This window comes from Notechis scutatus, chromosome Z (genome assembly GCF_049901735.1).
Source record: "Notechis scutatus isolate UNSWTSFEM ecotype Mainland chromosome Z, rNotScu1.2, whole genome shotgun sequence".
Taxonomy (NCBI): domain Eukaryota; kingdom Metazoa; phylum Chordata; class Lepidosauria; order Squamata; family Elapidae; genus Notechis; species Notechis scutatus.
The window spans coordinates 54756686-54783381 of record NC_142025.1 but is presented as its reverse complement, the minus strand read 5'-3'; the positions used below and the strand labels follow the sequence as shown (position 1 = coordinate 54783381).

The 26696-nt window shown below is 38.9% G+C and overlaps 1 protein-coding gene across 14 annotated transcripts in view; it reads left to right on the top strand.

Moving 5' to 3' along the window:
- Window positions 1-26696, top strand: part of DNM2 (dynamin 2) — a 176922-nt gene that overhangs the window by 54708 nt on the left and 95518 nt on the right. For all 14 annotated transcript variants that reach the window (XM_026688807.2, XM_026688802.2, XM_087945295.1 and 11 more), the window contains exon 8: window positions 1552-1687. In XM_026688807.2, coding sequence (XP_026544592.1) covers window positions 1552-1687 — 136 coding nt within the window. The remainder of the gene's footprint in view (window positions 1-1551; window positions 1688-26696) is intronic.

The following is a 26696-nucleotide window of genomic DNA, read 5'->3' as shown; positions in this document are numbered from 1 at the left end:
GGAAAGGAGAGAAAAGGAAAAAACAAAAGGGTGGGATATGGAAAAATGGAGGAGACCACCTGGAAGTAAAAGGAATTAACAGTGAAACCTTAACAAGATGCCTAAAAAATACATCCTAACTGAAACTTTGTAACAAGATAATAGAACCCCAGGAAGAGAAAGTGGAAAAAAGAAACAAGAAGAAACAGCTTTGGACTATTTGGATTACTTGGTGATTTTTGGACTTTTGGTTATTGGAATTAAATGACTAAAATCAATTGGGTGGTTGTTTAAAAGTGTTTAAAATGGCATCACTCTTGGAAGAATTGAATATGGAACTTAAAAAACAGAAAGAAGATGCACAAGAAGGAAGAGATTTTTTTGGCCCTCTGAGGTGAGATTGATTCCTACCCCTCCTTACATTCCACAAGAGTCTGAAAACTTGGATCTGCCAGTTGGCTTGCAGTCCTAATAGGAGAGTACCACACTGGAGGTGGTTGATCGACTAATAGTAGCTCCCATCTCTCCCTACATACATTCTGCTCCTTTCCTCCCGTCTTTTAGTCAATCAATCAATTCAGTTTATTACAATCATAGATCAGAGACCAGAACCAATAAAAAACTCAGTAAATGTACAATTAAAAATATTAGTATAAAATAATAACAATTAACCATCTTTTAGGCTTAGTTATAATCTGTATTTTCACTGTTATTTTATTGTGGTTTTTATATATTGGTGTGTTTGTGTACATGCATATACATACATATATACAACATTAAAATAGAAGCATATATCATATGCCCAGAGTTGCCCTGCATGAAATGGACAGCAAAAAAAATTAATAAATAAAATTATAAGATGTGCAGGTAAAAAGACCAGAATTCTCTGAACTACACCTAGAATAGTAGAAGTACTTGATTTTTCTGACTGCTTAGAGATAAAATAGCTGGTATTAATTCCAAGTTGATTCTATTTTTAGTTTAGCTTCTCCAGGGTGGCAAAACTTCTCTTTGGGTAAGAAACTCTTTGTTAGAACAGAATCTATAAGAAACATTCCATCTTACTCTGTGATATCTGAACTCTCGGGTTAGACTATATCCATTTCATTAAGAAAAAAAGGGAAGTTTGTTTTTGTGGATGTGATTGTATTTTTATTCGTCAACAACCAAAATAAAGTTCTATTATTTTTCAGTAAGTGTAAGCTTTTGATAGTGACTTAAAACATTAGAGTTTTATGTATAAGATAAATTTGCCACTAACTAGAGATACTTTTTTATCTTTTTGGCAATAACTTAACATTTTTCATATAAAGGTGCCAACAGAAGTTTATTCAATACCTAAAAGCATCTCTGAACATTCTTAATTGCTTAGTGCAGGGGTGTTAAACTGGCGGCCTATAGGCCAGATACGCACAGGCCATGCCCACCCCAACTCCACAAAGGGAAAAAATGTCGCAATACGTCACATGACAGCAATGTGACATGGTGAGTTTGATATCCATGCCTTAGTAGGATTTTCACAATTTAGTACATCTTGAAAAAATTATCATTACCTCATTTATTTTTCTGCAGAATGGTCCAACAGTTTGCAGTTGATTTTGAGAAGAGAATTGAGGGGTCAGGAGACCAAGTGGATACACTAGAACTCTCAGGTGGAGCCCGAATAAATCGCATTTTTCATGAGAGATTCCCCTTTGAATTAGTCAAGGTAAAGTGCTAAAAACTATTCTCCTTAGAGGAATGTATATATTATTTTCAAATATGTTGTTCACCAAGATTGAATCCGTGGATGTCATGCTGCTTGGTTTTAATTAACCAATGTTTTTCTGTGCATGTTTTTCTGGAAATGTTTTGGAAACATCCTGGCAGTAAGAATGTAAACAAAATATGTACGTTTGTCTTTCTGTTAAAGTCTGAGTATGATGTGGAGGCACATATTATATTAAGAGGTACATGAGTGGAAGGTTTATATTCTTAGAAATACCTTATGTGTTAGGAAATCCAGATCCATTTAAACTATGCTATATATCTAATATTAACAGAGTTCTTTTTGTAATGTTTTAAAGTGTAGTATAAAGAGGAATTCTTAGATATGTCTAATTTTGGCTAATTTAAGAATTTCCAGTTTTCACATGTCTATTATTACTAGAATCTGAAGTCCAGTTCACAACAATTTACAACAATAAAAATATAGTTAAAATATACAGTTAAAAACACTACAGAAAATTACAATTAAAAATAGCCATCCTTTGAGCCATCAGACTGTTTAGCTTCCAAAAGCCCTTTGGAATAATGTTGCTTTAGCTGTCATTTTGTCCTAAACCTAGACTTATTGAATAAGGTTTGGCATAGGTTGGATATGTTCAGAGCAGTGCATCTTCTTTGTAAAACTAGGAGGACTTTTCTATTTAACAGAATATCCTGCCGCAGATACAGTCTTTAGATACAGTCTTTCACTGCTATATTATGAAGATTTTTTTACATCTAAGTTCCCTTGGGGATGCACATAGCTTTACTATATGCATCTCCAAGGGAACTTAGGTGTAAAAAAACTGCTATGGGGATCTCCATTCTTTGTAGAATGGATTGTAATTTATAATAATCTATATATATAAAAGCGAAATACCACTTATGCATTATCACAAAATTTGCAGAACTGTAAAGCCTACAAACTTGAAATGTGGCATGTATGTTCCTCTTGGCTTCTAGGTGCTCACTAAGAAAGGATTTTTCGAAATGACCACCAGAGTATTAGTATTTCCTATATTACTATTAACATTCACTGATGCTAAGGAATTCTACTCCCCCTCCACACCTGAAAATAAATCTGTTCCAAATACAACAAGCAGAGGAGAGGATTTTCAGTTTCAGTTTCACAGCAGCAACCAGGTTTAGTACAGAACAGTTGAGCTAAGCCATGCCCAGGCTCCTTGCTGTCTCCTTCTTGCTCACACAGCAAATACTGCTTCAGTTTCCAAACTCTCTAATACACTGACAGGATGCTAAGCCAGATGAATACTGATGGATGCTGGTAGGCACAATTCCCCCCCCCCCATTTCCCTCCCCCAAAACTAAGCCCAACCACAAAGTTTTGTAGTGAAGCATGGGTATAGAGCTAGTATTAGTCATAAACATAGAAAACATAGCACTAGATGCACCTTAATAATGTAGCAGTGAAAACACTATGTCTAAAGCTGGCCTGCAGGAAGGTTATTCTATTAAACAGAAAGTCCTAATTCTAGTTTATTAAAAAATAAAAATGCTTTATTAAATATATTTACACAAATACAATAAAACAAAACATTCCTCTTATTGCAACTTTTATTTGTTCACTCAATTTGACATATCTCAAGTTATGTAAGATTCACACATTGATATGTGACACAAATTTTCATCCAATTGATATATTACAAATGTATATCTAATTGCAAGTAATATTATTAACTTCCATCATACTTTCTTATGTATCTTTCTTTTAATCATTTCATGTCTACCTTCCAACCAACTGTACCATAAATTCCAGATCTCATAGTACTCTGACTCCTCTTTGTTTTTAAGTTCCATTGACAACCTGTCCATTTCTGCACATTCCAAAATTTTCTTTATAATCATAAAGTCGGGGGGAGAGTATTTTCACATTTCCAATTTTGGGTAAAGGCAAGTCTTGCTGCTGTTAATATATGGAGTATAATATATAATGATTTTTTGCTGATTTTTTGTTTTAAAATCCCTAATAAGAATATCTCTGGTTTCAGTTCAATTTTAACTTTTGTAATTTCTTCTAACCATTTTCTGATTTTCTGCCAATATTTTTTGGCTTTTGGGCAGGTCCACCACATATGATAGTAGGTTCCCTGCTCATGGCCACATTTCCAACAACTTGCCGAATTACTGGGCGCTGGCAGTAGGTGCCAGTGATAAAACATTTTGATAAAGTTAATTTATAATTTAATTTCCATAGGTTTTCCCAATCTTCCAAATTAATACTATATCCAAAATTTTTGGCCCAGGTTTTCACTGTTTCCTTCACAGTTTCTTCTTCCAATTTATATCTTAACAGATACATATACATTTTGGTAATCATTTTTCTCTCTACTTCCCTCTACTCTACTCATTTTATCCAGTTCTTGTTGGTCCAAATATATACCATGTTGTTCTATGTCTTTCTTATATCTAGTTTGGATCTGTAAGTACGGCCACCAATCTACCTGTATTCCTTGTAACTCAAGCTCCTGCTTAGATTTTAATTTCCCTTGTTTAGAAGTTCTTTATAGCTCACTGTCTTATTTAGATCTAAAACATTGAGATATACCATAGCTTCCATTGTTGACATCCAGATTGGGATCTTTGTATAATGGTTTCATTTTAGTTTCTCCCAATCTATAATTTATAATCTATAATTTAATGTCTTTGAAAGTACAAACGAAATTTATTTTTCCCTTCCCATGTGAACGTGTGCCAGACAATCTGCAGGTCATGTCCTTCCAATATTAACACTCTTTTATTCTTTAAATTTACCCAATCTTTAATCCATGTTGCTATTGCGGCCTGATCCAAACCTGGAAGTCCGAACCCTCCCTTATCCTTACTATCCTGCAGGAGCTTTAGTTTTATCCGGGCCTTTTTCCCTTGCCAAATATATTTTGTAATTGTTTTATTTAATTCTTCAAATAAGGTTTTGCCTAATTTTATTGGAATTGTTTGAAAGAAGAATAATGCCCTAGGTAATATATTCATCTTAATGGTAGCAATTCTCCTTATCAATTATATCTGAAATTTCCCCCAATTTTCCAAATCTTTTTGTATTTGTTTTAATAATTTCTCATAATTGTCTTCTTTTATTGATGAACATTTAGCTGTCAGCCACACCACAAGATATTTCAATTTTGTTGTTGTTTAGATCCCCAATTTGTTCTCCAGTTCCTCCTTCTGCTTCGCTGTCATATTCTTTGTTAATATCTTTGTTTTTTATTTATTTATTTTTAGTCCCGCCACTTTGCCAAATTCTTCAATTTCCTGTAGCAATAAATGTCCTGTTTCCAAAGGGTCTTCTATGATGAATGCCATGTCATCGGCAAATGCTTGTGTTTTATATTTTTTTGTTCTAATTCTCAGTCCTTTTATTTCTTGGTTACATCTAATTTGTGTTAATAGTACCTCTGCTGCAATAATAAATAGTAATGGCAATAGCGGGCACCCCTGTCTTACTCCTTTTGATATATTAAATTTCTCAGTTAATTCGCCATTCAAGATTATCTTTGCTGTTTGAATGGTGTATATGGCTTTGATCATATGTATAAATTTTTCTCCAAGGTTCACTAGATGCAATTGATTAATAAAAAATTTCCAGTTCAAATAATCGAAAGCTTTTTGTGCATCCAGAAACATCAAGGGCAATTGCTTATCTGGGTGTGCCTTGTAGTACTCTAATACATTCATTATCAGTCTAGTGTTGTTTCTTAAATGTCTCTGTGGTACAAATCCATTTTGGTCAGAGTGGATCAGTTCATGTAAAATTTTCTTCACCCTCTCTGCAATTATTGTAACAAATATTTTGTAATCAACGTTAAGTAGTGAAATCAGTCTGTAATTTTGTATCTATTGGTCATCGGTATTCTCTTTTAAAATAAGCCTCTTGTGATGACCCGTAGTGTCTCAAAAATAACACAAAAACTAAAACATGAATCAAGGTCTTGCAGTGCCTTCAACTTAGCTTCGCTGTTTTATTAGTCACAGTTTAAATTCAAAAAGTAGACAATGAAGCAAAAGGAAACCAGAAACAAACCATATTGACGAGAGTTCCAAGGCAAACCAAGATCACACATTCCAGGAAGATAACCGGGGAGAGACCATGGGAAGAACACCAACAACGATAAAGCTCATCCAAGGAAAACACTAATTTGACTTTAGCGTCTGTGAACACGCAGTTTCAAACTCTTATACAGAACTCACAGCTGCAACCCATGAGGAGGATCATGGCCCGCTTCTCCCGAGTAGACCACGCTTTTCCCTGATCGTCTCCTCCCTACGTGCCCTAGGATGGATAGGGGATGGGCCTGGATCCTCCTCTGATTGCTCAGATGGCCTCTGCCCTTCCCCAGCCTCCTCCTCCACCTCTGGAGCCACACTTCCACTCCCTGTTGGCTGTTCCTCCTCTTCCTCAGAGTCAGTCTCTACCAGGGGCATGACACCTCTGTCCATGAATTTTGGAGTTTTGCCTGTTCTAACCTTTCATTGTACAAATCCAACATTAACTGTTCCAGTGGTGTTTGTATAATTCTTCAGGGATCCCATCTGGTGCTGGTGATTTATTACATTTTTGTTTACTAATTGCCTCTTTCATTTCGGTCATTGTGATTTCAGCATTTAACATTTCCTTTGCAAAATCTGGAATTATAGATATATTTCTCTCATTCAAATATTGTTTGATCCTCTTTTCCGGTATCTCATCCTGGGTGTACAGTGTTGCAAAATATTTCTGAGCAACGGATTGTTTTCCTTCTGCCAAATGGTGTGGAATTTCATTTTCATCTTGTAGGGTTTGTATTATTTTTTCTCCTCTTTTTTCAGTTTATGGGCCAACCATCTCCCCGGTTTGTTAGCATACTCAAAGTAATTTTGCTTCACCATCCTGAGGTTCCGTAACATTTCATTCTTTAAAGTTAGGTTTATTTTATGTTAGTCCTCTCCCTCTCCTTTTTAATTTCTTCATTCTGTGGTTCTTTTTGCATTCTATGTTCCAATTCTTTGAGTTTCTCTTGTAATGTTATTTGTTGTTTTTCCTTATCTTTATTCTTTCTTGCTCCATATGAGGTTGTTAGACCTCGAATGTATGCTTTGGTTGTGTTCCATAGATTTTGTAATTTTTGGTTGTTCGCATTATCTTTAAGGAATGGTTTTAGTTCTTTTTCTAACACTACTTCTGAATTCATCCATGCCATATCAATCCTGGACTAGGAACCATGTGGGTTTGAAAAGAACGTGTATTGTCTCTCCAGTCTGTTAAATTCTGTCCACATATCTTTTAAATTTAATTCTTCTACCAATTTATGAAATGTGTTTGGTAGTGTTTTCCTCTTTTTCCTGTTTTTTTTTCTTTGTTGTGTACTCTTTTTCTATATCTACAACAGCATTGAAGTACCCTATAATGCTATATACCCTATAGGGGGCGTGCATAAGCGCACCAACGTGCCTACCGTCCCTGTCCTATTGTTTCTCTTATTCTTCTTTTATTTTTCTTATATGTACCCATTTCATGTATTCACAACTATATATACACTTATACTTATTATCTTGTAAACAATTGGCAAATCAAATAAATAAATAAATAAATAAATATATTTTCCTGTTCTAATTCTACTATCTTCCAATGCAGCTTATTGTAATATTCTTTTTGGTTAGAGTTCGGAGCTTATATTACTATTAACAATACTTTCTTTTGGTTTATTTGTATTTCACCATTAGAGTTCTTCCTTCATCGTCAGCAAATATCTGGTTTGGGTTTAACCATTGCTTTATATACATTACTATCCCTCTTTTCTTTTTCTGTGCCAATGCAAGATGTAATTTTCCCAGCTTAGGTAATTCTAAAATATTGCCATACTGCTTTTCAACATGGACTTCTTGCAGACAGATAATATCAGCATTCTGTTTCCAGAATGTAGTCAATACTTGTTTTCTTTTTGTTGGAGCATTCAGTCCATTTATATTAAGTGGTAAAAGTGTAACTTCTTCTGCCATATTATTGTTTATACTGGGTTCTTTCTCCTTAATGCTGCTGCGAGAGCCCAGGTGGGGTAAACTCCTCCTGATGACATCATCAAGCTGAGTCTGTCTTGTATAAAAGGGACTGCCTGTGGGAGTTTCCCCCAGCTTTGACTCAGCTTCTTTCGATGACAGTTAAGCTATGTCTCTGAAAGCAATTTAGCAAAGCAAAGCACAAATTCAAAACAGTGATCTCAAGCCTTCAGCACAGCTCCTGGGGACCTGATGCATCTGTGCCTTCAGGAGAGTGGGGCTCTGCTCTCCTGCAACGCAACGGATCATCATTTAATCCAGGGAGGCTGTAAGTAAGGGAGAAACCATAGGTCTTCCCCTGCAGCTCTCCCTGCGTGAATTCGGCCACCGCGATCGTAAAGATCGAATTGGCGATAACAGCACCTCACAGCTGATCGTAAAGACATAGTTTCCCTTGCTAAGCTGATTTCGCTGCTCGGGGCAACTTCTCTGCCTAAGGAGCCAAGATCTGCCAATTGCAAGCTGCAAGAAGTGCGAGGGGCCATTTTGGATCTTCTCCTTTGCAGTGCACGTGGCGAATGGCCATTTTAAGTGGCCACTTATCATCGGCCTACATCTAAACCGTAGCTGGCCGTAATTAAGGCCCCTGCATAGGCAGCACATATTGAGGGTCGCTCACAGCACCTCTTGTGCTTGTCTATATTAACGATGGAGGGGGATAGAATCTAGCAGAGATTCCAGGCCTGGACATCCAGGGCCTTCAAACAACCAAGAGAAAGAGAGAGACAATGCTCTCAGTCAGCGCAAAGAGAAGTAGTGGCCAAGATCAGGGCCAAAGCTTTGGGCCCCAAGAAAATATCCCAGGCAGAACTAAAAGTAGAGAAACGTAGCCATGCAGCTTTGGAGTGATAGTTTAATAAGACTATTGAGTAGATGAGGTCTTCTGGTTTGAGCTTCTTCAGCGACAGACCAAAACCTCGTCTCTGCGAGGCTTCGATCTGTGCTCGCTGCTGGAGCACCCTGAGCCGGTTGGTTTCAGGGCTAAGCCACCTCGTAGAGGTGGTAAAGAGGGGGGAGACTGCCAGCAGGGTTGAGGAGAGCTGCATCTCTCCTCCCCAGCTGGCCATTACTCCCTTTCCCAAAGGCAGTTGCAGCGGTGGTCAGAAATGGCCACCACAAAGAAGAACTCGACCGGAAAAGAATGTGCAGGAGGAAGATAAGAAGAGGAAGTTTTGGTTGACCGGGTCAAACAGCAAAAGCAACAAATCAGGTACCCTGGAATTGAAACTGTTAAAAAACAATAACATTGTTCCCTAAGAAGATTTTTAAGCTGCGAAGGAGAGAGAAAAGGGAAAAGATTTGGTTTTCTCCTTTTCCTATACTGACAGCTAAGAGACTTAAGCAAGAAATTGGAAAAAAAATCCACTTTGACATCAATAGGCATTTAATGCTGAAAATAAAAAGTCAAAGGGATAATAAAGATTTCTGGATAATTAAAAGCTTTTGAAAACAGGAAAGGAGAGAAAAAGAATAAAAGGGTAGGATCTGGATGAGAGGAGACTGCCTGGAATTAAAAAAGAACTTAACAGCAACAAAAATATTGCAACAAAAACCCCAGGAAGAGAAAGTCGAAAAAGAAATAAGAAGATATAACTCGGGACTATCTGGATTACTTGATGATTTCTGGATTCTTGGTTATTGTTTTGAATGACTAAAATCAATCGGGTGGTTGTTTAAAACTGTTTAAAATGGCTCCACTTTTAGAAGAACTGAAAATGGAACTTAAAAAGTACAAAGAAGATGCACAAGAAGGGAAAGTTTCTTTTGGCTTTGTATTTCAGTTTTTAGAAATGGAGATTTGGAATTATGAGAAACAACAAGAAATGCCTGCAGAACAAGAAGATTGCGACAAAGAAGAAGCCATCTTTAATGAACAAGTAATAGATGGGGGGGAAAAAGGAAAGGGGGGAAAGAGAATGGAAAGTTTAAGATTGGGAAAAACAACTCCCCCCCCAAAAAATAGAGTGAAAAATAAGTATAAAATCAGAAAACAACAGAAGAGGGAAATGCAGAAGAGAGAATTAGAACTAGAGAGACAAGGGGGTAAAAAGGGGAGGGAGAAGATGAGAGGGAAGAAAGAAAGGAAAAGAAGTTATAAAGGACAGAAGCAAAATATAGAGAAACGGCCTATTTAGAGATAATGGGTGAAAACAATGGAAAAAGGGATTCTGCAAAAGTACATTAAGATAGTATGGTTATATTAGAAACAGAAATAATTTTAGAAAATATGAAACAATGTATGATTAAAATGTCTGATAAAATAGCTATCGTAATTCAGTGGAATGCTTGTCAATATATAAATGTAACAAAAGGTATATTTAATTATTTATAAAACATATGTGAAGAGAAATAAGGGAAAAATTAATTATGGAGATTATATGTGTTTTTAAGGAAGTATGATGTTTAATTGAAAAGAAGTGTTAAAGATGTTAAGATTTTAATGATTATTAATGATAGAACTGAACTGGAATGGAATGAGGGTTTATAATTACATATATTTACAATCTTTCTTTTCTTTTTTTTTTTTTAAAGAATATAGTGTGTATTATAAGAATGTACCAAGCAGAATTCGATTGGAAGTTATGTATTATGTATTATATTGAAGGTCATAACCTTAAGGTATATATTGAAGTTTAAATAAGAGTTGAATGGATGTAATTAAAAGATATAAAGGTGTCATACTCCAATTAGTAACTACAGGAGAAAAAATGTTTAATGAGAAAAGATAATATGAAATTGAACCAGAACAGACAAAAGTATAAATATAATGATTTGAATTGAGATGATATAATCAAAATAAAATTGAGAAAATTAAAAGAAGGGAAAACTATATAGAAAATGTAAAATAGTATAAGATATGGAATAGAATACAAAAAGGAGCATGAAATTGAGTTTTGTGTCTGTATGAAGAAGTTCAACCTGGGACCATGCTATTTTCAAAAAAGATGTTTTACTTGTATTTTGTGTGTGAAAACCCAAATAAAACTTTATTTTTAAAAAAAAGACTATTGAGTAGATGAGAAGACAGCTGCAACAGACTTCCCAACCATCTTACCCTCTGGCTGTTCAGGCAGGTACTTCCAGGGGGGTGGGTGAAACTCTAGCCCCTTTTGACAACACCTAAGTCTGGTCTCCAGTGCTGGTTGAGGAACAATTCGGGCCTCAATACCTAAGCAGATCAGGCCCCAATTTTAAACAGGCCTCTTGGGACCTCTCTTCAGCTCTGCCCTCCATGGCCCAAGGTAACGACCTAGACCCGAGGCTACCTTCATCCCCGCTGCAGGCCTTTGCCCCACAGATCCATCATTTGGTGGCAGACCCAACAACATCCAAGATGTAGTCTCCATTGCCATCAGACAGGGCCTAGTAGAAAGGCTGCAACAAATTTTTTGACCCTCAAACAGGGCCCAGCCCCTTTTTCCAGCCTACCCACAAGCCCAGATCCCCCAGAGGAGACTGCTTCACCCACAGGAGCCCAGGGCCCCTTCTGCCCAATCAAAATGGGGTGAGCTAGAGCAGGGAGACTATGCAGAACCATCTGAACGTAGCCACTCTCCTGCTTCTGAACGGGAGGAGGGAGAAATCTGGGACCCCAATCTCTCTGAGGAAGAGGAAGATCTGCGACCTGATCAACCCCCTTCAGCCACAGTCTTTAAACTGGCTTTATTCAAGCCTCTTCTCCACAAGGCACTGGTTACTGCCCAGTTGTCCCCAGAGGAGGCTGTTCCTGAACCTCAGGTGGTACAGTCGGGGTCCGGGGATACCCTCTTCTCCAAACCCATAGTCCACTCAGAGGTCCTTCCATCACCCAGAATTTTTCTAGATCTGATCAAGGAATAATTTGCCTCTCCTGCCGCAGGCCCCCACCGATCTTCATATGACAGGGGGTTCTACAATGTGGGTCCTTCCCTCGCTACTGCTCTTGCAGTTTCCTCTGTAGATGCTCCAGTTGTGGCTTCCTTCTCCTCGAGCACTCCAACTGAGCCCAAGGATGTACTTAAGGCAGAGGACAAATGTGCCGAGCAAACATTAAAACGTAAACACCAGCCTCTGCTTGGGCTGTCTGGGCCTTGACTGCTGCATTGTTTTTCACAAGGTTCTCTCTCTGCTGGCTGCACCAGCCACAAGACTGCATACCTCCATCAGACTTTAGATCGCATCAAGATCTCAATAAGATTATAGCAGCAGTGGAATTCATGGCGGACACCACCCTAAATTCCACCAAGTTCTCCTCCAGGGCCATGGCATTGTCTGTGGCAGTGAGGAGACTGCTATGGTTACCAAATTGGCAAATGAAGCCTCGGCGCAAGTGGAAACTGGCTTCAGCCCCCTGCACCAGTGAGAAGCTGTTCGGCGATGCTCTCGACCCATTCATCGAAACGAGGGACAAAAGAAACAGGGAAGAGGGCGGACTACTGCCCTGCCCCGTATCGGCCACCTCCATTTAGGCCTGACACTACTTCTTGCTTCTCCAGGCCGCAGAGAGCATATTCCCAACACCCTGACACACCTGGCAGACAACAATAAACTGTGGGTAAATGGCCCTTTCGTGGGGGAGGGGGGTCACTCATTCTGTTGCTCTAAGTAATCCCTCGTTCTCCCCACCCATTGGAGGTCATTTGGCCTTCTTTGCCTCCAGATGGGAGGAGTCAACAACGGACGCTTGGGTACTCAATACAGTAAGGTCGGGGTTACAACTAGAATTTCTATCATCACCCCCAGAAAATTTTGTGTTCTGCCCCGTCTCATGGGACAGTTCAGAAAGGTCCCTTATGGAATTGGCCATTCAACATCTAGTTGACATGACTTCCGGTTTGTTCCTCATCAGAGTCGCAGCGGAATCCGTGATTGTGCGCAGTTTCGCCCGAGCTCACTTGCTGGAGGGTCCTGATTGGGACCAGAACCACCATGGGGTGGTGAAGAAGGGGGAAATCGCCTAGAGGGTTGAGGGGAGTCACAACTCCCCTCCCTGACAGGAAAATTCCTTCCAGAGGCAAGCTGCAGCGGTGGTCCTAAAATGGCCACCACGAAGACAAAGAACACTCTGGGAAACTAAGTTTTGTGCTGGAGTAGAGAAGTAGCGAACAGAGTGTGAACCAGGCAAAGGACATTGCTTTTGAGGTACCCCAGTATTAAAATAAAGGGCTATCTTGGAGGGAAGTGTGTGGAAGCGGTGACCAGAGAAAGTGAGAAAGAAATTGGATTTTATAAAACTTGGATTAATTTGGAGGAGAAAATTTAAAGGAAAATACTTTAACACAACAAAGGTTTAGAAATTAAACTGGATAACTATTGAATTATGGGCACTTAAACGGTATAATCAAATGCTGAAATTGAGTGTTTTGAAAAGAAAAGAAATAATAGCTAATGATTGAAATTAGCGAACTTAATAAAAGTATTATATTCAATAAAGTTAAAGGTAAAAAGACTCAAGAGCGCCAACTGATGGTATAGGAAAACTTCAGTATGTTTTAAAAAGTGTCTGGTCTTCTCAAAGAGTTTGGATTTTGGAACTTAAAAGAAAATAAAAGAAACTTTATTATTGTTATAGAACCATCCGAACAAAGACTCAAGAGTATGGATTGTTGAAAATAAATTCAAAAGCTGAAATAATATACTGGACTCTGGGTTTGAATATATCTATTAAAGAAGAGGATTTTAACTTTTAAAGGAAGAGGAAAGAAAAGGAAAAAAGGAGAAGATATAATGGAGAAACTATTTGTTGATATAAGATTGGACTTACAAGAGTCAAGATTGGATTTGCAAGATATAAGGGACATGATAAAAATTAAACTTGAAATGTGCAATTATGTACTACAGAAATTAGAAACGGTGACTCAGCGTACACAAGAACAAAATAAACCAGAGGGGGAGGAGTTCTATAAAGAAGAAGCCAACATTGAAGAACAAAATGAACAATTATTTAAGCAGGGGTGAAAAGGAATTAGAATTAAAAATTTGTGGTCTGATGGGATGATAAAAGGGAAAGTGGTTCAGAAAATGGATAAAGGGAGAGGGAAAAAGCAGAAAAAGGAAGGGCAAAAGAAAAATCAAAAGAGGGAGAGAGAAAAGTTTAAAAACTGGAATGAGAAATGGAGGAGAATAAGAATGGGAAAAAAGGAAATTAAGAGAAAGGACCAGAAAACAAAGAGGAATAGGAAACAAACAGGGATGAAAAGAAAGTACATTGTCCAAAAACTGAGATATAATGGGTTAAAAAAAAAAGGATAAGGAAGGAGATTCCGCAAGGTAATATGTTGTGATGTAAAGGAATACATTGAAAATAGTATTTTGTAATGTATAGATGATTCATAAGGTGTTTGAGAATATATAATGCAAAATCTGAGAAAAATATATATGTTATATACTAGATAGGGAGATTGATATTAAGGTGAAGGTGGTTAGCTCAAATTATTAACCAGAGGGGACAATTATATTTATTTTTATTTATTTTTATTTGTCAATTGCTTATAATAGGTATAAGTAAAAACATAGTTATGAATACATGGATACATATAAGAAAAAAAATATAAAACAAACAATAGGAGAGGGATGGTAGGCACGTTGGTGCGCTTATGCATGCCCCCTACAGACCTCTTAGGAAAGGGGTGAGGTCAATAGTAGACAGTCTAAGGTTAAAGTTTTTGGGGTTTGGGGAAAAAAACACAGCGTCAGGTAGAGTATTCCAGACATTGACCACTCTGTTGCTGAAGTCGTATTTCCTGCAATCAAGTTTGGTGCGATTAACCTTGAGTTTGTATCTATTGTTTGCTCTAGTGTTGTTATGGTTGAAGCTGAACTATTCATTGACAGGTAGGACATTGCAATGTATGATTTTATATACTATACTTAGATCGGACCGAAGGCGGCATAGTTCTAGGTTTTCTAGGTCTAGAATTTCGAGTCTGGTGGCATAAGGTATTCTGCAATGAGTAGAGGAGTGGAGAACTCTTCTTGTGAAATATTTCTGGACTTTCTCAACTGTGTTAATATCAGATACGTAATGTGGGTTCCAGACTGATGAGCTGTATTCGAGTATTGGTCTAGCAAATGTTTTGTATGCTCTAGTTATTAGTGTAATATTACCAGAGAAAAAGCTACGTAAGATTAGGTTAACAAGTCTTTTTTTTAAAAAAAATTTATTTGGGTTTTCACAAAGAAAAAAACATAATACAAATAAAACATCTTTTTTTGAAAATAGCATGGTCCCGGGTTATCACTTCTTCATACAGACACAAACTTAATTTCATGCTCATTTTTGTGTTCTATTCCATATCTTATTCCTGTTTTACATTTTGTACATCGTTTTTCCCCTCTTTTAATTTTCTCAACTTTATTTTGATTATCTCATCTCAATTCAAATCATTATATTATACTTTTGTCTGTCCTGTTTCAATTTCATATTATCTTTTCTCATTAAACAAATTTTCCCCTGTAGTTACTAATTGGAGTATGACACCTTTATATCTTTTAATTTTATCCATTCAACTCTTATTTAAGCTTCAATGTATACCTTTAAGATTATAACATTCAATATAATACATAACTTCCAATCGAATTCTGCTTGGTACATTCTTAAAATATGGATCTTTGGTTATTCGGGTTTTCTCCCGCGTAAGATTGGAAGTATCTAGGCAACGTTTCGATGAAGTCTCATTCATCATCTTCAGGCTTCTGTCTTCAGCTCTGTGCTTCTCAGAGTGATGTGAGCTTGCAGCTGCTTCTTCCTTTTAACTGCTAGTGGGGGTGTGACTTGATTGGGTGGGGGCTTGGCTGTGTTCTGATTGGGTGGGGGTGTGTTCTCATTGGTTGGGGGTTTGGCTGTGTTCTGATTGGTTCGGGGGTTGGCCGTGTTCTGATTGGCTGGAGGTGTGTTCTGTTCAGGTGGGGGCTTGGTTGTGCTCAGGTTGGTCTTAGTTACTGGGGGATTTGAGCTGGTGAGCTGTGATCTTGCTGTTTGGCTTCGAGTTCGTGGTCGTGCTGCATCTTCATGGTGGGGGTCAGTTCGCTTCATGTATGGCTCAGAGGGGTTTGAAGTGGGTAGTGATGCAGCTGCAGTGCGGCTTCTGGTCTGTGGTCATGTCTCATCTTCTGTGTGGGTGTGAGTCTGCTTTTTACGTGGAAGTGTGGTGGCATCTTGTGTGGCCCTCGTGGGTGTGGATCTGGTGTCATTCATCATGTTGGTACTCGTCTGTTCATGAGGGCGGGTTTCCAAATGGCTGGTAAGCGGGAGGTGTCATCTTTTTTATTCATGCTGTGTGGGCGTTTTTCTATCTCTATGGCTTCTCTGATTATTCTGTTGTTGAAGTGTTCGGTTTTGGCGATAGTTCTGGTATTTTTAAAGTCAATCTCATGTCCTGTGGCTTTGAGGTGTTGGACCAGGGAAGAGGTCGGTTCTTCTTTTTTGATTGAGTTCTTATGTTCTTCAACGCGTGCACTTATTCTTCTGTTAGTTTGTCCAATGTATGTGGTGGGGCAGGCGGTGCAAGGGATTTCGTATACTCCTTGGTTTTCTAACTCGATTTTGTCTTTAGGGTTTCTTAGGATGGTGGATATTTTTCTGTTTGTGCAGAATGCTGTTTTAATGTTGTGTTTTTGGAGGATCTTGCTGATTTTGTCTGTAGTGCCTTTTATATATGGGAGGAGGGCTTTGCCGTTCTCTTGTTCTCTGTCTTGGATTTTGGTTGGGGTTTCTTTTTGGATTAGGTGGGTAATCTTCTTTCTTTGGAATCCATTGGCTGTTAGTACATTGGTGAGAGTGTTTAGTTCGGTTTTTAGGTGTTGTTCATCAGCTAAGCATTTTGTTCTGGAGATGAGTGTCTCAGCTACGGAATTGATCTGTGCTGGGTGGTGGTGTGAGAGTGCTATGTAGTTACAGTGGGCTCTAGCACTTAGATCATTAGAGATGAGTACTCCAAGATCCTTGACAGAGTTTGGATCATCAACAAGGTCTTGACTATTTAGCCTGTATTTTATTTTCTGATTTATTTTTTTTGCCAATATGTAGGACAGAGCATTTATTTGTTGAGATTTGAGGTTGCCATTTGTTTGACCATTCTGATACATAGTCAAGGTCTTTTTGAAGGGTAGCAGTAATGTCTGTGCTATTGAATAGCTTTACATCATCAGCGAAGAGAACACAGTTTCTCTTGATATGATCACAGAGGTCATTTATGTAGAGTATGAAAAAAGTTGGTCCTAGAACACTGCCTTGGGGGACACCACCGTTGACAAGTACAAAATTTGATAGGACACTCCCAATTTTGACCATTTGTTGTCTGTGTTAGGGATAACATTGTTTACCCTAACTGGTTTGGGTAAAAATAATAAATAAGGTATCATGGTTTGTTAGTTAAAGTGTGTGTAACTTTAACAGCAAGAATGTAATTAAGGGTGTGGTTGTAAAAGCACTATATAAGAAGCGAGGCAATAGCAGCTCTCTCTCTCTCTGGCTTACTGATCCCTAATTACTGGATGGATTGATGACTGCGTTCTTGTAGGAGTGTTGATTTTTCTCAACGGAGAGAAGATAAGATTGGACTGATTTATTGTAAGTGTACTGACATTGGCTATTCAACACGGACTTTGCAAATAGAGTATCCCTGACAAGACTTGACTGAAATTGATATATGACTAATGGACCATTTATTTGACTATGCTATAATTCTTAAATGGAATAAACTATATTTTTGATAGCACAAGTGTATCTGTATTTTTACTGCGTGTTAACTAGAAAACTTATCTGACTTCGCTGCACATTCTGTTTAGTTTGTTTTCCTTAACACCCGTTGGGGAATCCAGGCTTAACACTGGTTATGGGCCCAGAGAGACTGCAAAGTCATTTTAACTAGGATAAAAACAGGTTTATGTAAAAAGTGAGATTTTTGTGTTGTTACACGTTACAGTAAACAGACAGCTGTGTTTTATCAATTATAGTCTTATATCCATATAGTGAAACATGGCACAAGTCAGTCTACAAAGTTTGTCCCTTATATCCAAGCTGGATGGAACAAACTATGTTTCATGGTCTATGAAATGTAGTCTACTTCTATGAAGAGAAAGTCTGTGGAACATAATTGAAAATCCACCAAACGTAGAGGAATGGGATACTGAAGATGAGGAAGATAGTAAAAAGATAGAAGAATTTAAACAGAAAAATGAACAAGCTCTTTGCATCATAGGACTAACATTAACTGATCAGCAACTTGTTCATATACGTGGAGAGCAAACAGCAGTTGGGTGTTGGCAAAAACTGAGGAGGATTTATGTTCGAGATAACGTTGGTGCTCACATAAATCTAACACGGAAGCTTTTCCGCACGTATCTCCAAAAGAATGGTGATATGCTGAGTCATTTGAATACTATGAAAAGCATTTTTCAAGAACTTCATGAGAAGGAGTTAATTTTCTCTGAGCTACACCAGGTCTACATAATTCTATCTTCATTAGATGAAAGTTATGATGACTACGTAACTTTCCTTGAAATATTGCCTAAAGAAAGTCTAACTTTAACTGATATCACTGGCAGATTGATTGAAGAGGCCAGAAGAAGACTTGAAAGAGATCAGTTAAGGAGGGAGCAACCTCAAAAGGAAAATAAATGAATCTCCTACTGCATACGCAATTAAAAAGTGTTTTAATTGTGGAGGGAGAGGACATTTAGCAAGATTTTGCAAGAAACCAAAGCGCCAGAATGCAAGCCAGAATGCTGTAAGCCATCAAAGAAGAAATAAGAATTATGAGTTAGCAATGTATAGTAATGGAGTTGTAAAAAATAATTTATGGGTGGTTGACAGTGGTGCGTCCTACTGTATTACAAATGATAACAAAAAATTTGTAAAAATGTCCATGAGTTCACAGCATATCTCATTGGCAAACGGATGGAAATTGAAGGCAAAAGGTGAAGGTATTGCTCATTGTTCTAGTATAAAGGAGAACATAAAAATGTTATATGTACCTCAACTTAAATTTAATTTGCTTTCAGTTAGAATGTTGGTTAGATTAGGATACATAGTTACCTTTAGGGGAGATACTTGTTTAATTGAAAAAGAAGGTAAGAAAATTACTGCATCTTTAAGAGGTGACTTATATGTGTTAAATGATAATGGTTTAGAGGTGGCTAACACAGTTTATGATAATAAGAAACCTCATGATGAATGTATTCACTTGTTACACTGAAGGTTAGGTCATTTAAATTTTAAAATGATTAAGAGAACTGTTCAACTATCTAAAGGAATAAGTTTGAAACCTTGTAATAAGTATTTGCAATGTTCTGCTTGTAATCAAAACAAAAGCAAAGTTATATAGACATGATATTCTTCCGACTAAAATCGGAATTCCGATTTTTTTGGGGAATCAGCCCCTCCCTCCCTTTCTTCTCCTCCTTCCCTTCCCCTCGGAGGCCCCCTGAGTCAGGAGTTGCTACTGCCTCGTTGCCTCGGGAAGGGAAAGGCAAAAAGGAAGAGCCGCCGCGGCGCTTTGCAAAGAGGACTGGCGAAGGCGAAGCGGTTTTGCAAACGATTCCTGGGCGCCCAGATGTAAATAAATGGTTTTTTGCCCGGGAAGCCCATTCTCACGAGTTTAAAAGGCTCATGTAATAATACGCCTTTCTCTCTCTCCCCCCACCCCCCCAACGGGGTGCGCTTCAACGACTCCTCGGGCCGCTCTCACTCTTTCAAAAGTGTGAGGCGGGAGTCAGTTGCAGGAAAAACCGAGCCAAGGAGCAGGGACACAAGTCGCAACTGCAAGGCTAGTGGCGGGCGGAGTGGGGAGGGGGAAGAAGACTATTATTCCTGTTATTCTTGCGCTGTGGGGATAGCGAGTGTGTGTTTGAGTGGGTGTTTTGTGTGTGTGGGCGTGCGCGCGCGCGCTGATGCCAGGCAAGAGCTGCCTTTGGGGTTATAGAGCCGCCCGCCTCTCGCCGAACTACCCACGCCGGACGTAAAAAAAGTTCTCAGTGGGGAGGAAAGTGGACCCACGTCACGCCCTGGGTCTCTTCTCCTGCTCCTCCACCCCACCCCCCCAGCTGCCAGGTGCCTGCGCGATCAGCCCGGAGGAGCCCTGCCGCCTTTAGCCCGCAGCTCGGAGGATCTCATGCAGGGGGGCGAGGAAGAGCCCGAAAGCACCAGCTGAGGCTTCTGTGCAGGGAGGGGTTGCTGGGGAAGACCTGGAGGGGAGGTGGCGGGGAGATGAAAGAGAGAAAGGGGGGGTGTTAGTTGAGGTCAGGGCAGGGAGCTGATCGGATGCTTAGCGGGTGCTTACGCAACCCCTGCACCCCTGGCTACTTTTCAGATTTCTTTTTCAGAGGGGAATATCATGCCTGGTTATACCGGCAAATAGAGTTGACGGATTTACTACCAAAGAGCCTTTAGAGGTAGTATTTGCCGATATAATAGGTCCTAAAAAGCCAAGTGTAGGTGGTGCTAGATACATATTAAGCATAATGGACCACTATTCTAGGTATGGTTTCTGTTTTCTAATGAAGAGAAAAACTGAAACGTATACAAATTTCTTGAATTGGTTAAAATTTGCAGAGAGGAAAACTAAAAAGAAACTAGTAACTCTTATGATAATGGTACGGAATTTACAAATAATAAATTCCAGAGTAGACTTAGAATGGCAGGTATTCAACATAAAAAGTCTGCACCATATAGGCCTCAACATAATGCATTTATAGAGAGAAGAGGCCAAACACTGCAATCAATGGGAAGAACTATGTTATCTGATTCTGGATTACCTGAAAATTTGTGGGGAGAAGCTATAATGTGTGGTAATCACATATTAAACAATGTTGTTAATTCAACAACAGGTGAATTACCATTCACTCTGTGGCATGGTAGGAAACCTGATTTGAGTTATATTCACACATTTGGTGCACCAGCATGGGTGCATATCCCTACACAACTCAGGCACAAAGGACAACATAGAGCTAAAAGATTAATTTTTGTTGGATATCAAGCAAACCATAGATCTTATAGATTCTGGGAACCAAGTACATCTAGAGTATACTGCAGTGCTAGTGCACAATTCCTAGAACATATAGGGATGGAATAGATTAGAGCAAGATTCAGATAATGATGTTGTTATAGAACCCTATAAGAGGCAGAAAGAAAAGACTAGTTATAAGAAAAGTCCAATTAAAGAAGAAGTCCATGAAGAGCAAATAGAATCAGATCAAGAGGAAATAATTGATCAAGAAGAGATAGATAGTCAAGAACAGGAAATAAAGGAAAGTCCACCTGTAAGTCCAGTTATACCTAGACACACAACGCGTATAACTAGACCACCTGAAAGATATCAGGCAAGTATTGTTTGCCAAGTAAATAAAGTTCCTACTAGCATAGATGAACTTAAGATGTATCCTGTAAAGGATCAGGAGAATTGGCAAAAGGCAATGGAAAAAGAGTTAAATTCATTAAAGGGAAATGAAGGTTTATGAAGAAACCAAATTACCTCCAGGAGAAAAATCCATTGGGTGCAAATGGATATTTAAAGTAAAGACTGGAAATAATGGGAAAGTAACATATAAAGCTAGATTAGTAGCACAAGGATTTAACCAAAATATATTTGATTATGATGAGGTATTTGCACAAAATCTTAAGGCTACAACTTTAAGAGCCGCTCTAGTATGGGCAGCTAAGAATAATTTTATAGTTAACCATTTAGACGTAGAAACTGCATATTTGCATGCACCATTGCAGCATACAATATATTTGAAAAAAACAGTTGGTATAAATGATAATAAAGTAAATAGCAATGATTGTTGGAAACTCAAGAAGAGTATATATGGATTGAAACAATCTGGCTATGAATGGAACCAATATATTGTGAAAGAATTAAACAATATAGGGTTTAAATCTGGTTTAGCAGATCCATGTATGTTTAAAAGAGAAAATAATGGAACGGTGTCATTATTGTTATTATTTACAGATGATATTGCTTTGATTACTAAGACCAATAATGAAGCTACTGAGATTATTTCATTATTAGCAAAAAGAATAAAATTAAAGCATTTAGGTGAAATTAAAAAGTATCTAGGATTGACAATTAACAAAACCACAAAAGGATTTAAGATATCTCAAGAGGATAAAATTTGCCAATTAATTAAATTGTATAAAATGGAACTTTGTAAGCCTGCAAAGACTCCAATGAGTCAGGAAATTTGCAAAATTGATGCACAAAGTCCCAAATTTGATAAGACCATATATCAATCTTTGATTGGTAGCTTATCATATATAAGCAATTGGTCTAGGCCAGATATAGCTTATAGTATTAATCAGCTGGTACGATATAATAATGATCCACATCAATGTCATTGGCAAGCATTAAAGAGAATTTTAAGATATCTTAAAGGAACAATGCACCATGCATTGTATCTAGAGCCAAAAGGTAATTTGAATCTTAGTGCCTATGCAGATGCAAATTTTGCAACTGACATAAACACTAGAAAATCAACATCTGGGATGGCTATATTATTTGGTAAGACTTTAATAGGGTGGAGGTCAGTCAGACAACAGCATATTAGCTTGTCAACGATGGAAGCAGAATTTTCATGTCTGTCATTACTATGCACTGACTTAATTCTGTACAAACAGTTATTATTAGACATGGGTATAACTGTTAAAGATTCTATTATTGTGTACGAGGATAACCAGGCAGCTATACAATTAGCTGCTAATATTGCTGTAAAGACTAGATCAAAGCATACTGATTTAAGATACTTAAATGTTAGAGAATCTGTGAAAAATGGTCTAATTAAACTTGAGTACTGCATGACGGAAGAAAATATTGCAGACCAGTTTACAAAAGCTCAAGGTGTTGTAAAATTTAAAGAGAGTTGTGACAATTATGATTTAAAGGTGTAAATGGTTATATTATTGTAATATTATTATTATTACGCAAAAGGGGAGAATGTTAGGGATAACATTGTTTACCCTAACTGGTTTGGGTAAAAATAATAAATAAGGTATCATGGTTTGTTAGTTAAAGTGTGTGTAACTTTAACAGCAAGAATATAATTAAGGGTGTGGTTGTAAAAGCACTATATAAGAAGCGAGGCAATAGCAGCTCTCTCTCTGGCTTACTGATCCCTAATTACTGGATGGATTGATGACTGCGTTCTTGTAGGAGTGTTGATTTTTCTCAATGGAGAGAAGATAAGATTGGACTGATTTATTGTAAGTGTACTGACATTGGCTATTCAACACGGACTTTGCAAATAGAGTATCCCTGACAAGACTTGACTGAAATTGATATATGACTAATGGACCGTTTATTTGACTATGCTATAATTCTTAAATGGAATAAACTATATTTTTGATAGCACAAGCGTATCTGTATTTTTACTGCGTGTTAACTAGAAAACTTACCTCACACATTTACCTGTCTTCCTATCTGACTTCGCTGCACATTCTGTTTAGTTTGTTTTCCTTAACACCCGTTGGGGAATCCAGGCTTAACAGTCTGTTTGACAGGAATGCTTCTATCCAGTAATGCAGGTGTCCAGAGATACCGTAAGATTTTAGTTTTAGGAGTAGTTTGTCATGTACCACTGAATCAAAGGCTTTACAGAAGTCTATGTAGATTGCGTCTATTGCTTTGCCCTGATCGAGTTGTGTAGTCCATATGTTTTTGCAGTGTAAGAGTTGCAGATTACATAATAGTTTTTTCCTAAAACCAAATTGTTTATTAGAAAGTAGGTTGTTTGTTTCTAAGTGGAGGTTGATGGATTGGTTAATAATTGATTACTGACTTTACAGGTGACGCAGCATAAAGAGATTGGTCTGTAATTTTCAACTAGACTGGGGTCTCCCTTTTTGAAGATGGGGATGACCGTGCCTTGTGACCATAGTTTTGGCAAGGAGCTGGTCCTGAAAGATTTTTCAAAGATTATGCTTAGAGGTTCGGCTATGGCAGTGGGTAGCTTTTTTAAGAAGTAGGCACATATTCCGTCCGGTCCAATAGATAGAGATGGTTTTAGATTGCATAGTGCTTTTTCAACAATGTCTTCTGTAAAATTGATATGTATTAGATCATTGTAGATCATTATATTTACAGATAAGGATTGATAAAATGACAAATGTGACAGAAAAAAGTAATATGAGAAATGACAACAGAAATGAGATGAGCATTTTAGATAACATTGTAAAATAAGATATGAGAATGTATTAATAAAACATGAATTGGAAGTGGATAAGATAAGCTTAATATTTAAATAATAAGGATGATGCAATATGAAACTAAACTAATACAATGAACAGATAACTATGGTCATGTTTGTATTGAGATGTGAAACCTGGAACCACACTGCTTGCCAAATGATAATTTTTTATTTAAAAAATAAAATTAAAGCAGGGAGAAATTTGAATAATGGAATTACTAGGTATGTTTAACTGATATGGTGGTAGGCATTTGGAGAGAGTTTTGAAAGGTTGAAAATAAGCATTGAAGGATTATGAATTAATGTGAAATATATGCATTGAGAGATATGATTGGTATTATTAATTTTACCTACATTAAAATGTATGATATATTGATGCCACACTATTAATGTATTGTGCATATTGCAGATTGAAATAAAAAAAAATTTGGAAAAAAAATCACCTAGTTGACATCATGAATGAGTTTATCCCATACAGTCGCTTTAAAATGCAGACTCTGCATTCTAGTCTAGAGAGTGTTCGGGAGGGCGACCTCCTCTCTTCCATTGATCTTATGGAGGCTTACCTCCACATTCCCATCTGGCCTCATCATCGCCAGTTTCTCTGTTTCTGTTACCAGAATTCTCACTACTAGTATCGAGCCCTTTCCTTCAGGCTCTCATAGCCTCCAAGGGTCTTCACAAAGATACTAGCGGCGTTGGTGGCTTCACTCCGTTCCGTTCCAGTGGGGATCCATTGTTACTTGGATGACATTTTAATTCTGTCATCCTCCATTCACTCCGCCCATCGAGACCTACAAATCACACTTTCTAGTCTTCAGAGCCATGGCTTTTCCATCAACACCAGGAAAAGTCATCTCTCTCCCACGACCAAATTGCTTCACCTGGGAGCAGTCATCGACACAACTCTGTGCCAAGTTTTTCTGTCACCAGATCGAGGGAAGAGCCTTACTGAGATCATCCGACAGGTTCAACATCAACACACTGTTTCCCTGTCGATGCTGTCCAAACTATTGGGGACAATGATCTCATGCATCAGCATTGTTCCGTGGGCATGGTTACACTCCCGATCTCTACAATGGTTCCTGCTGCCATTTCAACGAGCAGGAACTAGCCGCACGTCCACCAGGGCCTGGCTCACTCCACGGACTCGTCGCTCCTTCAGTTGGTGTCTTTCTCCGGCTCTTTGGAAGGGGCTCCTGTTCAAGGAACCGGACAGACTGTTCATCACCACCGATGCAAGTCTCCTGGGTTGGGGGGCCCACCTAGCCCAAGGGATTTGGTCCAGAGTAGACAGGACCGGCCCCATAAACTGGCTGAAACTAAGGGCCATCTTTCGGGCGCTGAAACAATTCAGGGACAAGATAGCTGGATCCCATGTATTAGTGTTGTCGGACAATATGGCTGCAAAGGCGCATGTCAACAGGAAAGAGGGAACAAGATCGAGGGCCCTGATTAGGGAAGCTGAATGTTTGGGGCGGTGGGCGGAGGAACACCTGCTGTCTATCACAGCAGACCACATCTTGGGAGTCGACAGCTCCCAAGCCGATTGGCTGAGCAGGAGCCTAGTCGACCATGCAGATTGGTCCCTCCATCCGGCCATATTCAGGGATCTATCACTCAGGTTTGGTGCCCCAGTGGTGGACCTCTTCGCCTCTCCCCAAAACGCTCAAGTCAACAGGTTCTTCACCAGGTTTCCTTGCCAGGGAGCGGAGGGGACCAATCCACTTCGGAGAAGATGGCCCACGGGTCTCCTCTATGCCTTTCCCCCTCTTCCCATCATTCTGGCGGTCATTTGGAAGATGTTGGAGGAACGGGCGGAGCTGATTCTCCTGGCCCCCTATTGGCCCAGGAGGCCCTGGTTTGCAGACCTGGTGAACCTGTCAATAGCCACTCCCTGGAGATCCCAAATGACAGGATCATCAGGGAGCCTTGCTCCACCTGGATCCCCAGTGGTTCAAACTGACCGCATGGCGGTTGGGTGGCATCAGTTGAGAGCGGCTAACCTCCCAGATAGGGTCATTCTCACTATCCAGGTGTCTTGTAAACCTTCTATGACGCGCATCTACAATGCCACCTGGAAAGTTTTTTGCCAATGGTGTCAGATGGGGTCTTACTCCAACTTCAGCTGGTGTAGCAGAGGTTCTCCGTTTCCTTCAGGACGGTCTAGAGAAGGGTCTCATACCTAGGCATTGTTTCAAAGTTCTCCTTGGCCGTTTCAAGATATTCTTTATTGACTCATTGTTTTCGATCCTCTCAGGTTGTATTTTTCCTTCTTTATTCCTCTTAGCCCTGCGCATTTGGTCTGGACTGCCAATTCCCCTGGGAAGCGTTTTTTCTCGCCCCAGTGGGTGAAAAAGGGGAGGGCTAGCAGTGTCCCCATGCTACCCCCCATTCCTTTTCCTTGCCTAAATCCTGCCGTTTTCCCTTTTCTCTGATCAGTTCTAATGATTTGATTTAGCTCATTTTCGATTCGCTCCGTCCGTCCCCCCACCGAACGCCGTTTTTTTTCTCTCTCTCTCTGGAAGAGTTCTTTGCCTCTTCCTTGCCTGCCCTCTTCTGTTGTGGACCTTGTTGGTCCCTGGGGAGGCGTTCTTGCTGCTGCTGAGAGGCTCCGTAATTCCACTTCGCAGGCGGCCACCATTTTAAGCGCCACCTCGTGGTTGGGCACCATTTTGTTTTTTGTTTTTCTCGATCCGGCGCTGCGGGGTGATTCCAGCTCAAGCAGCAGGACCCGTAGGTCTGCTCAGAGCCAAAATTAT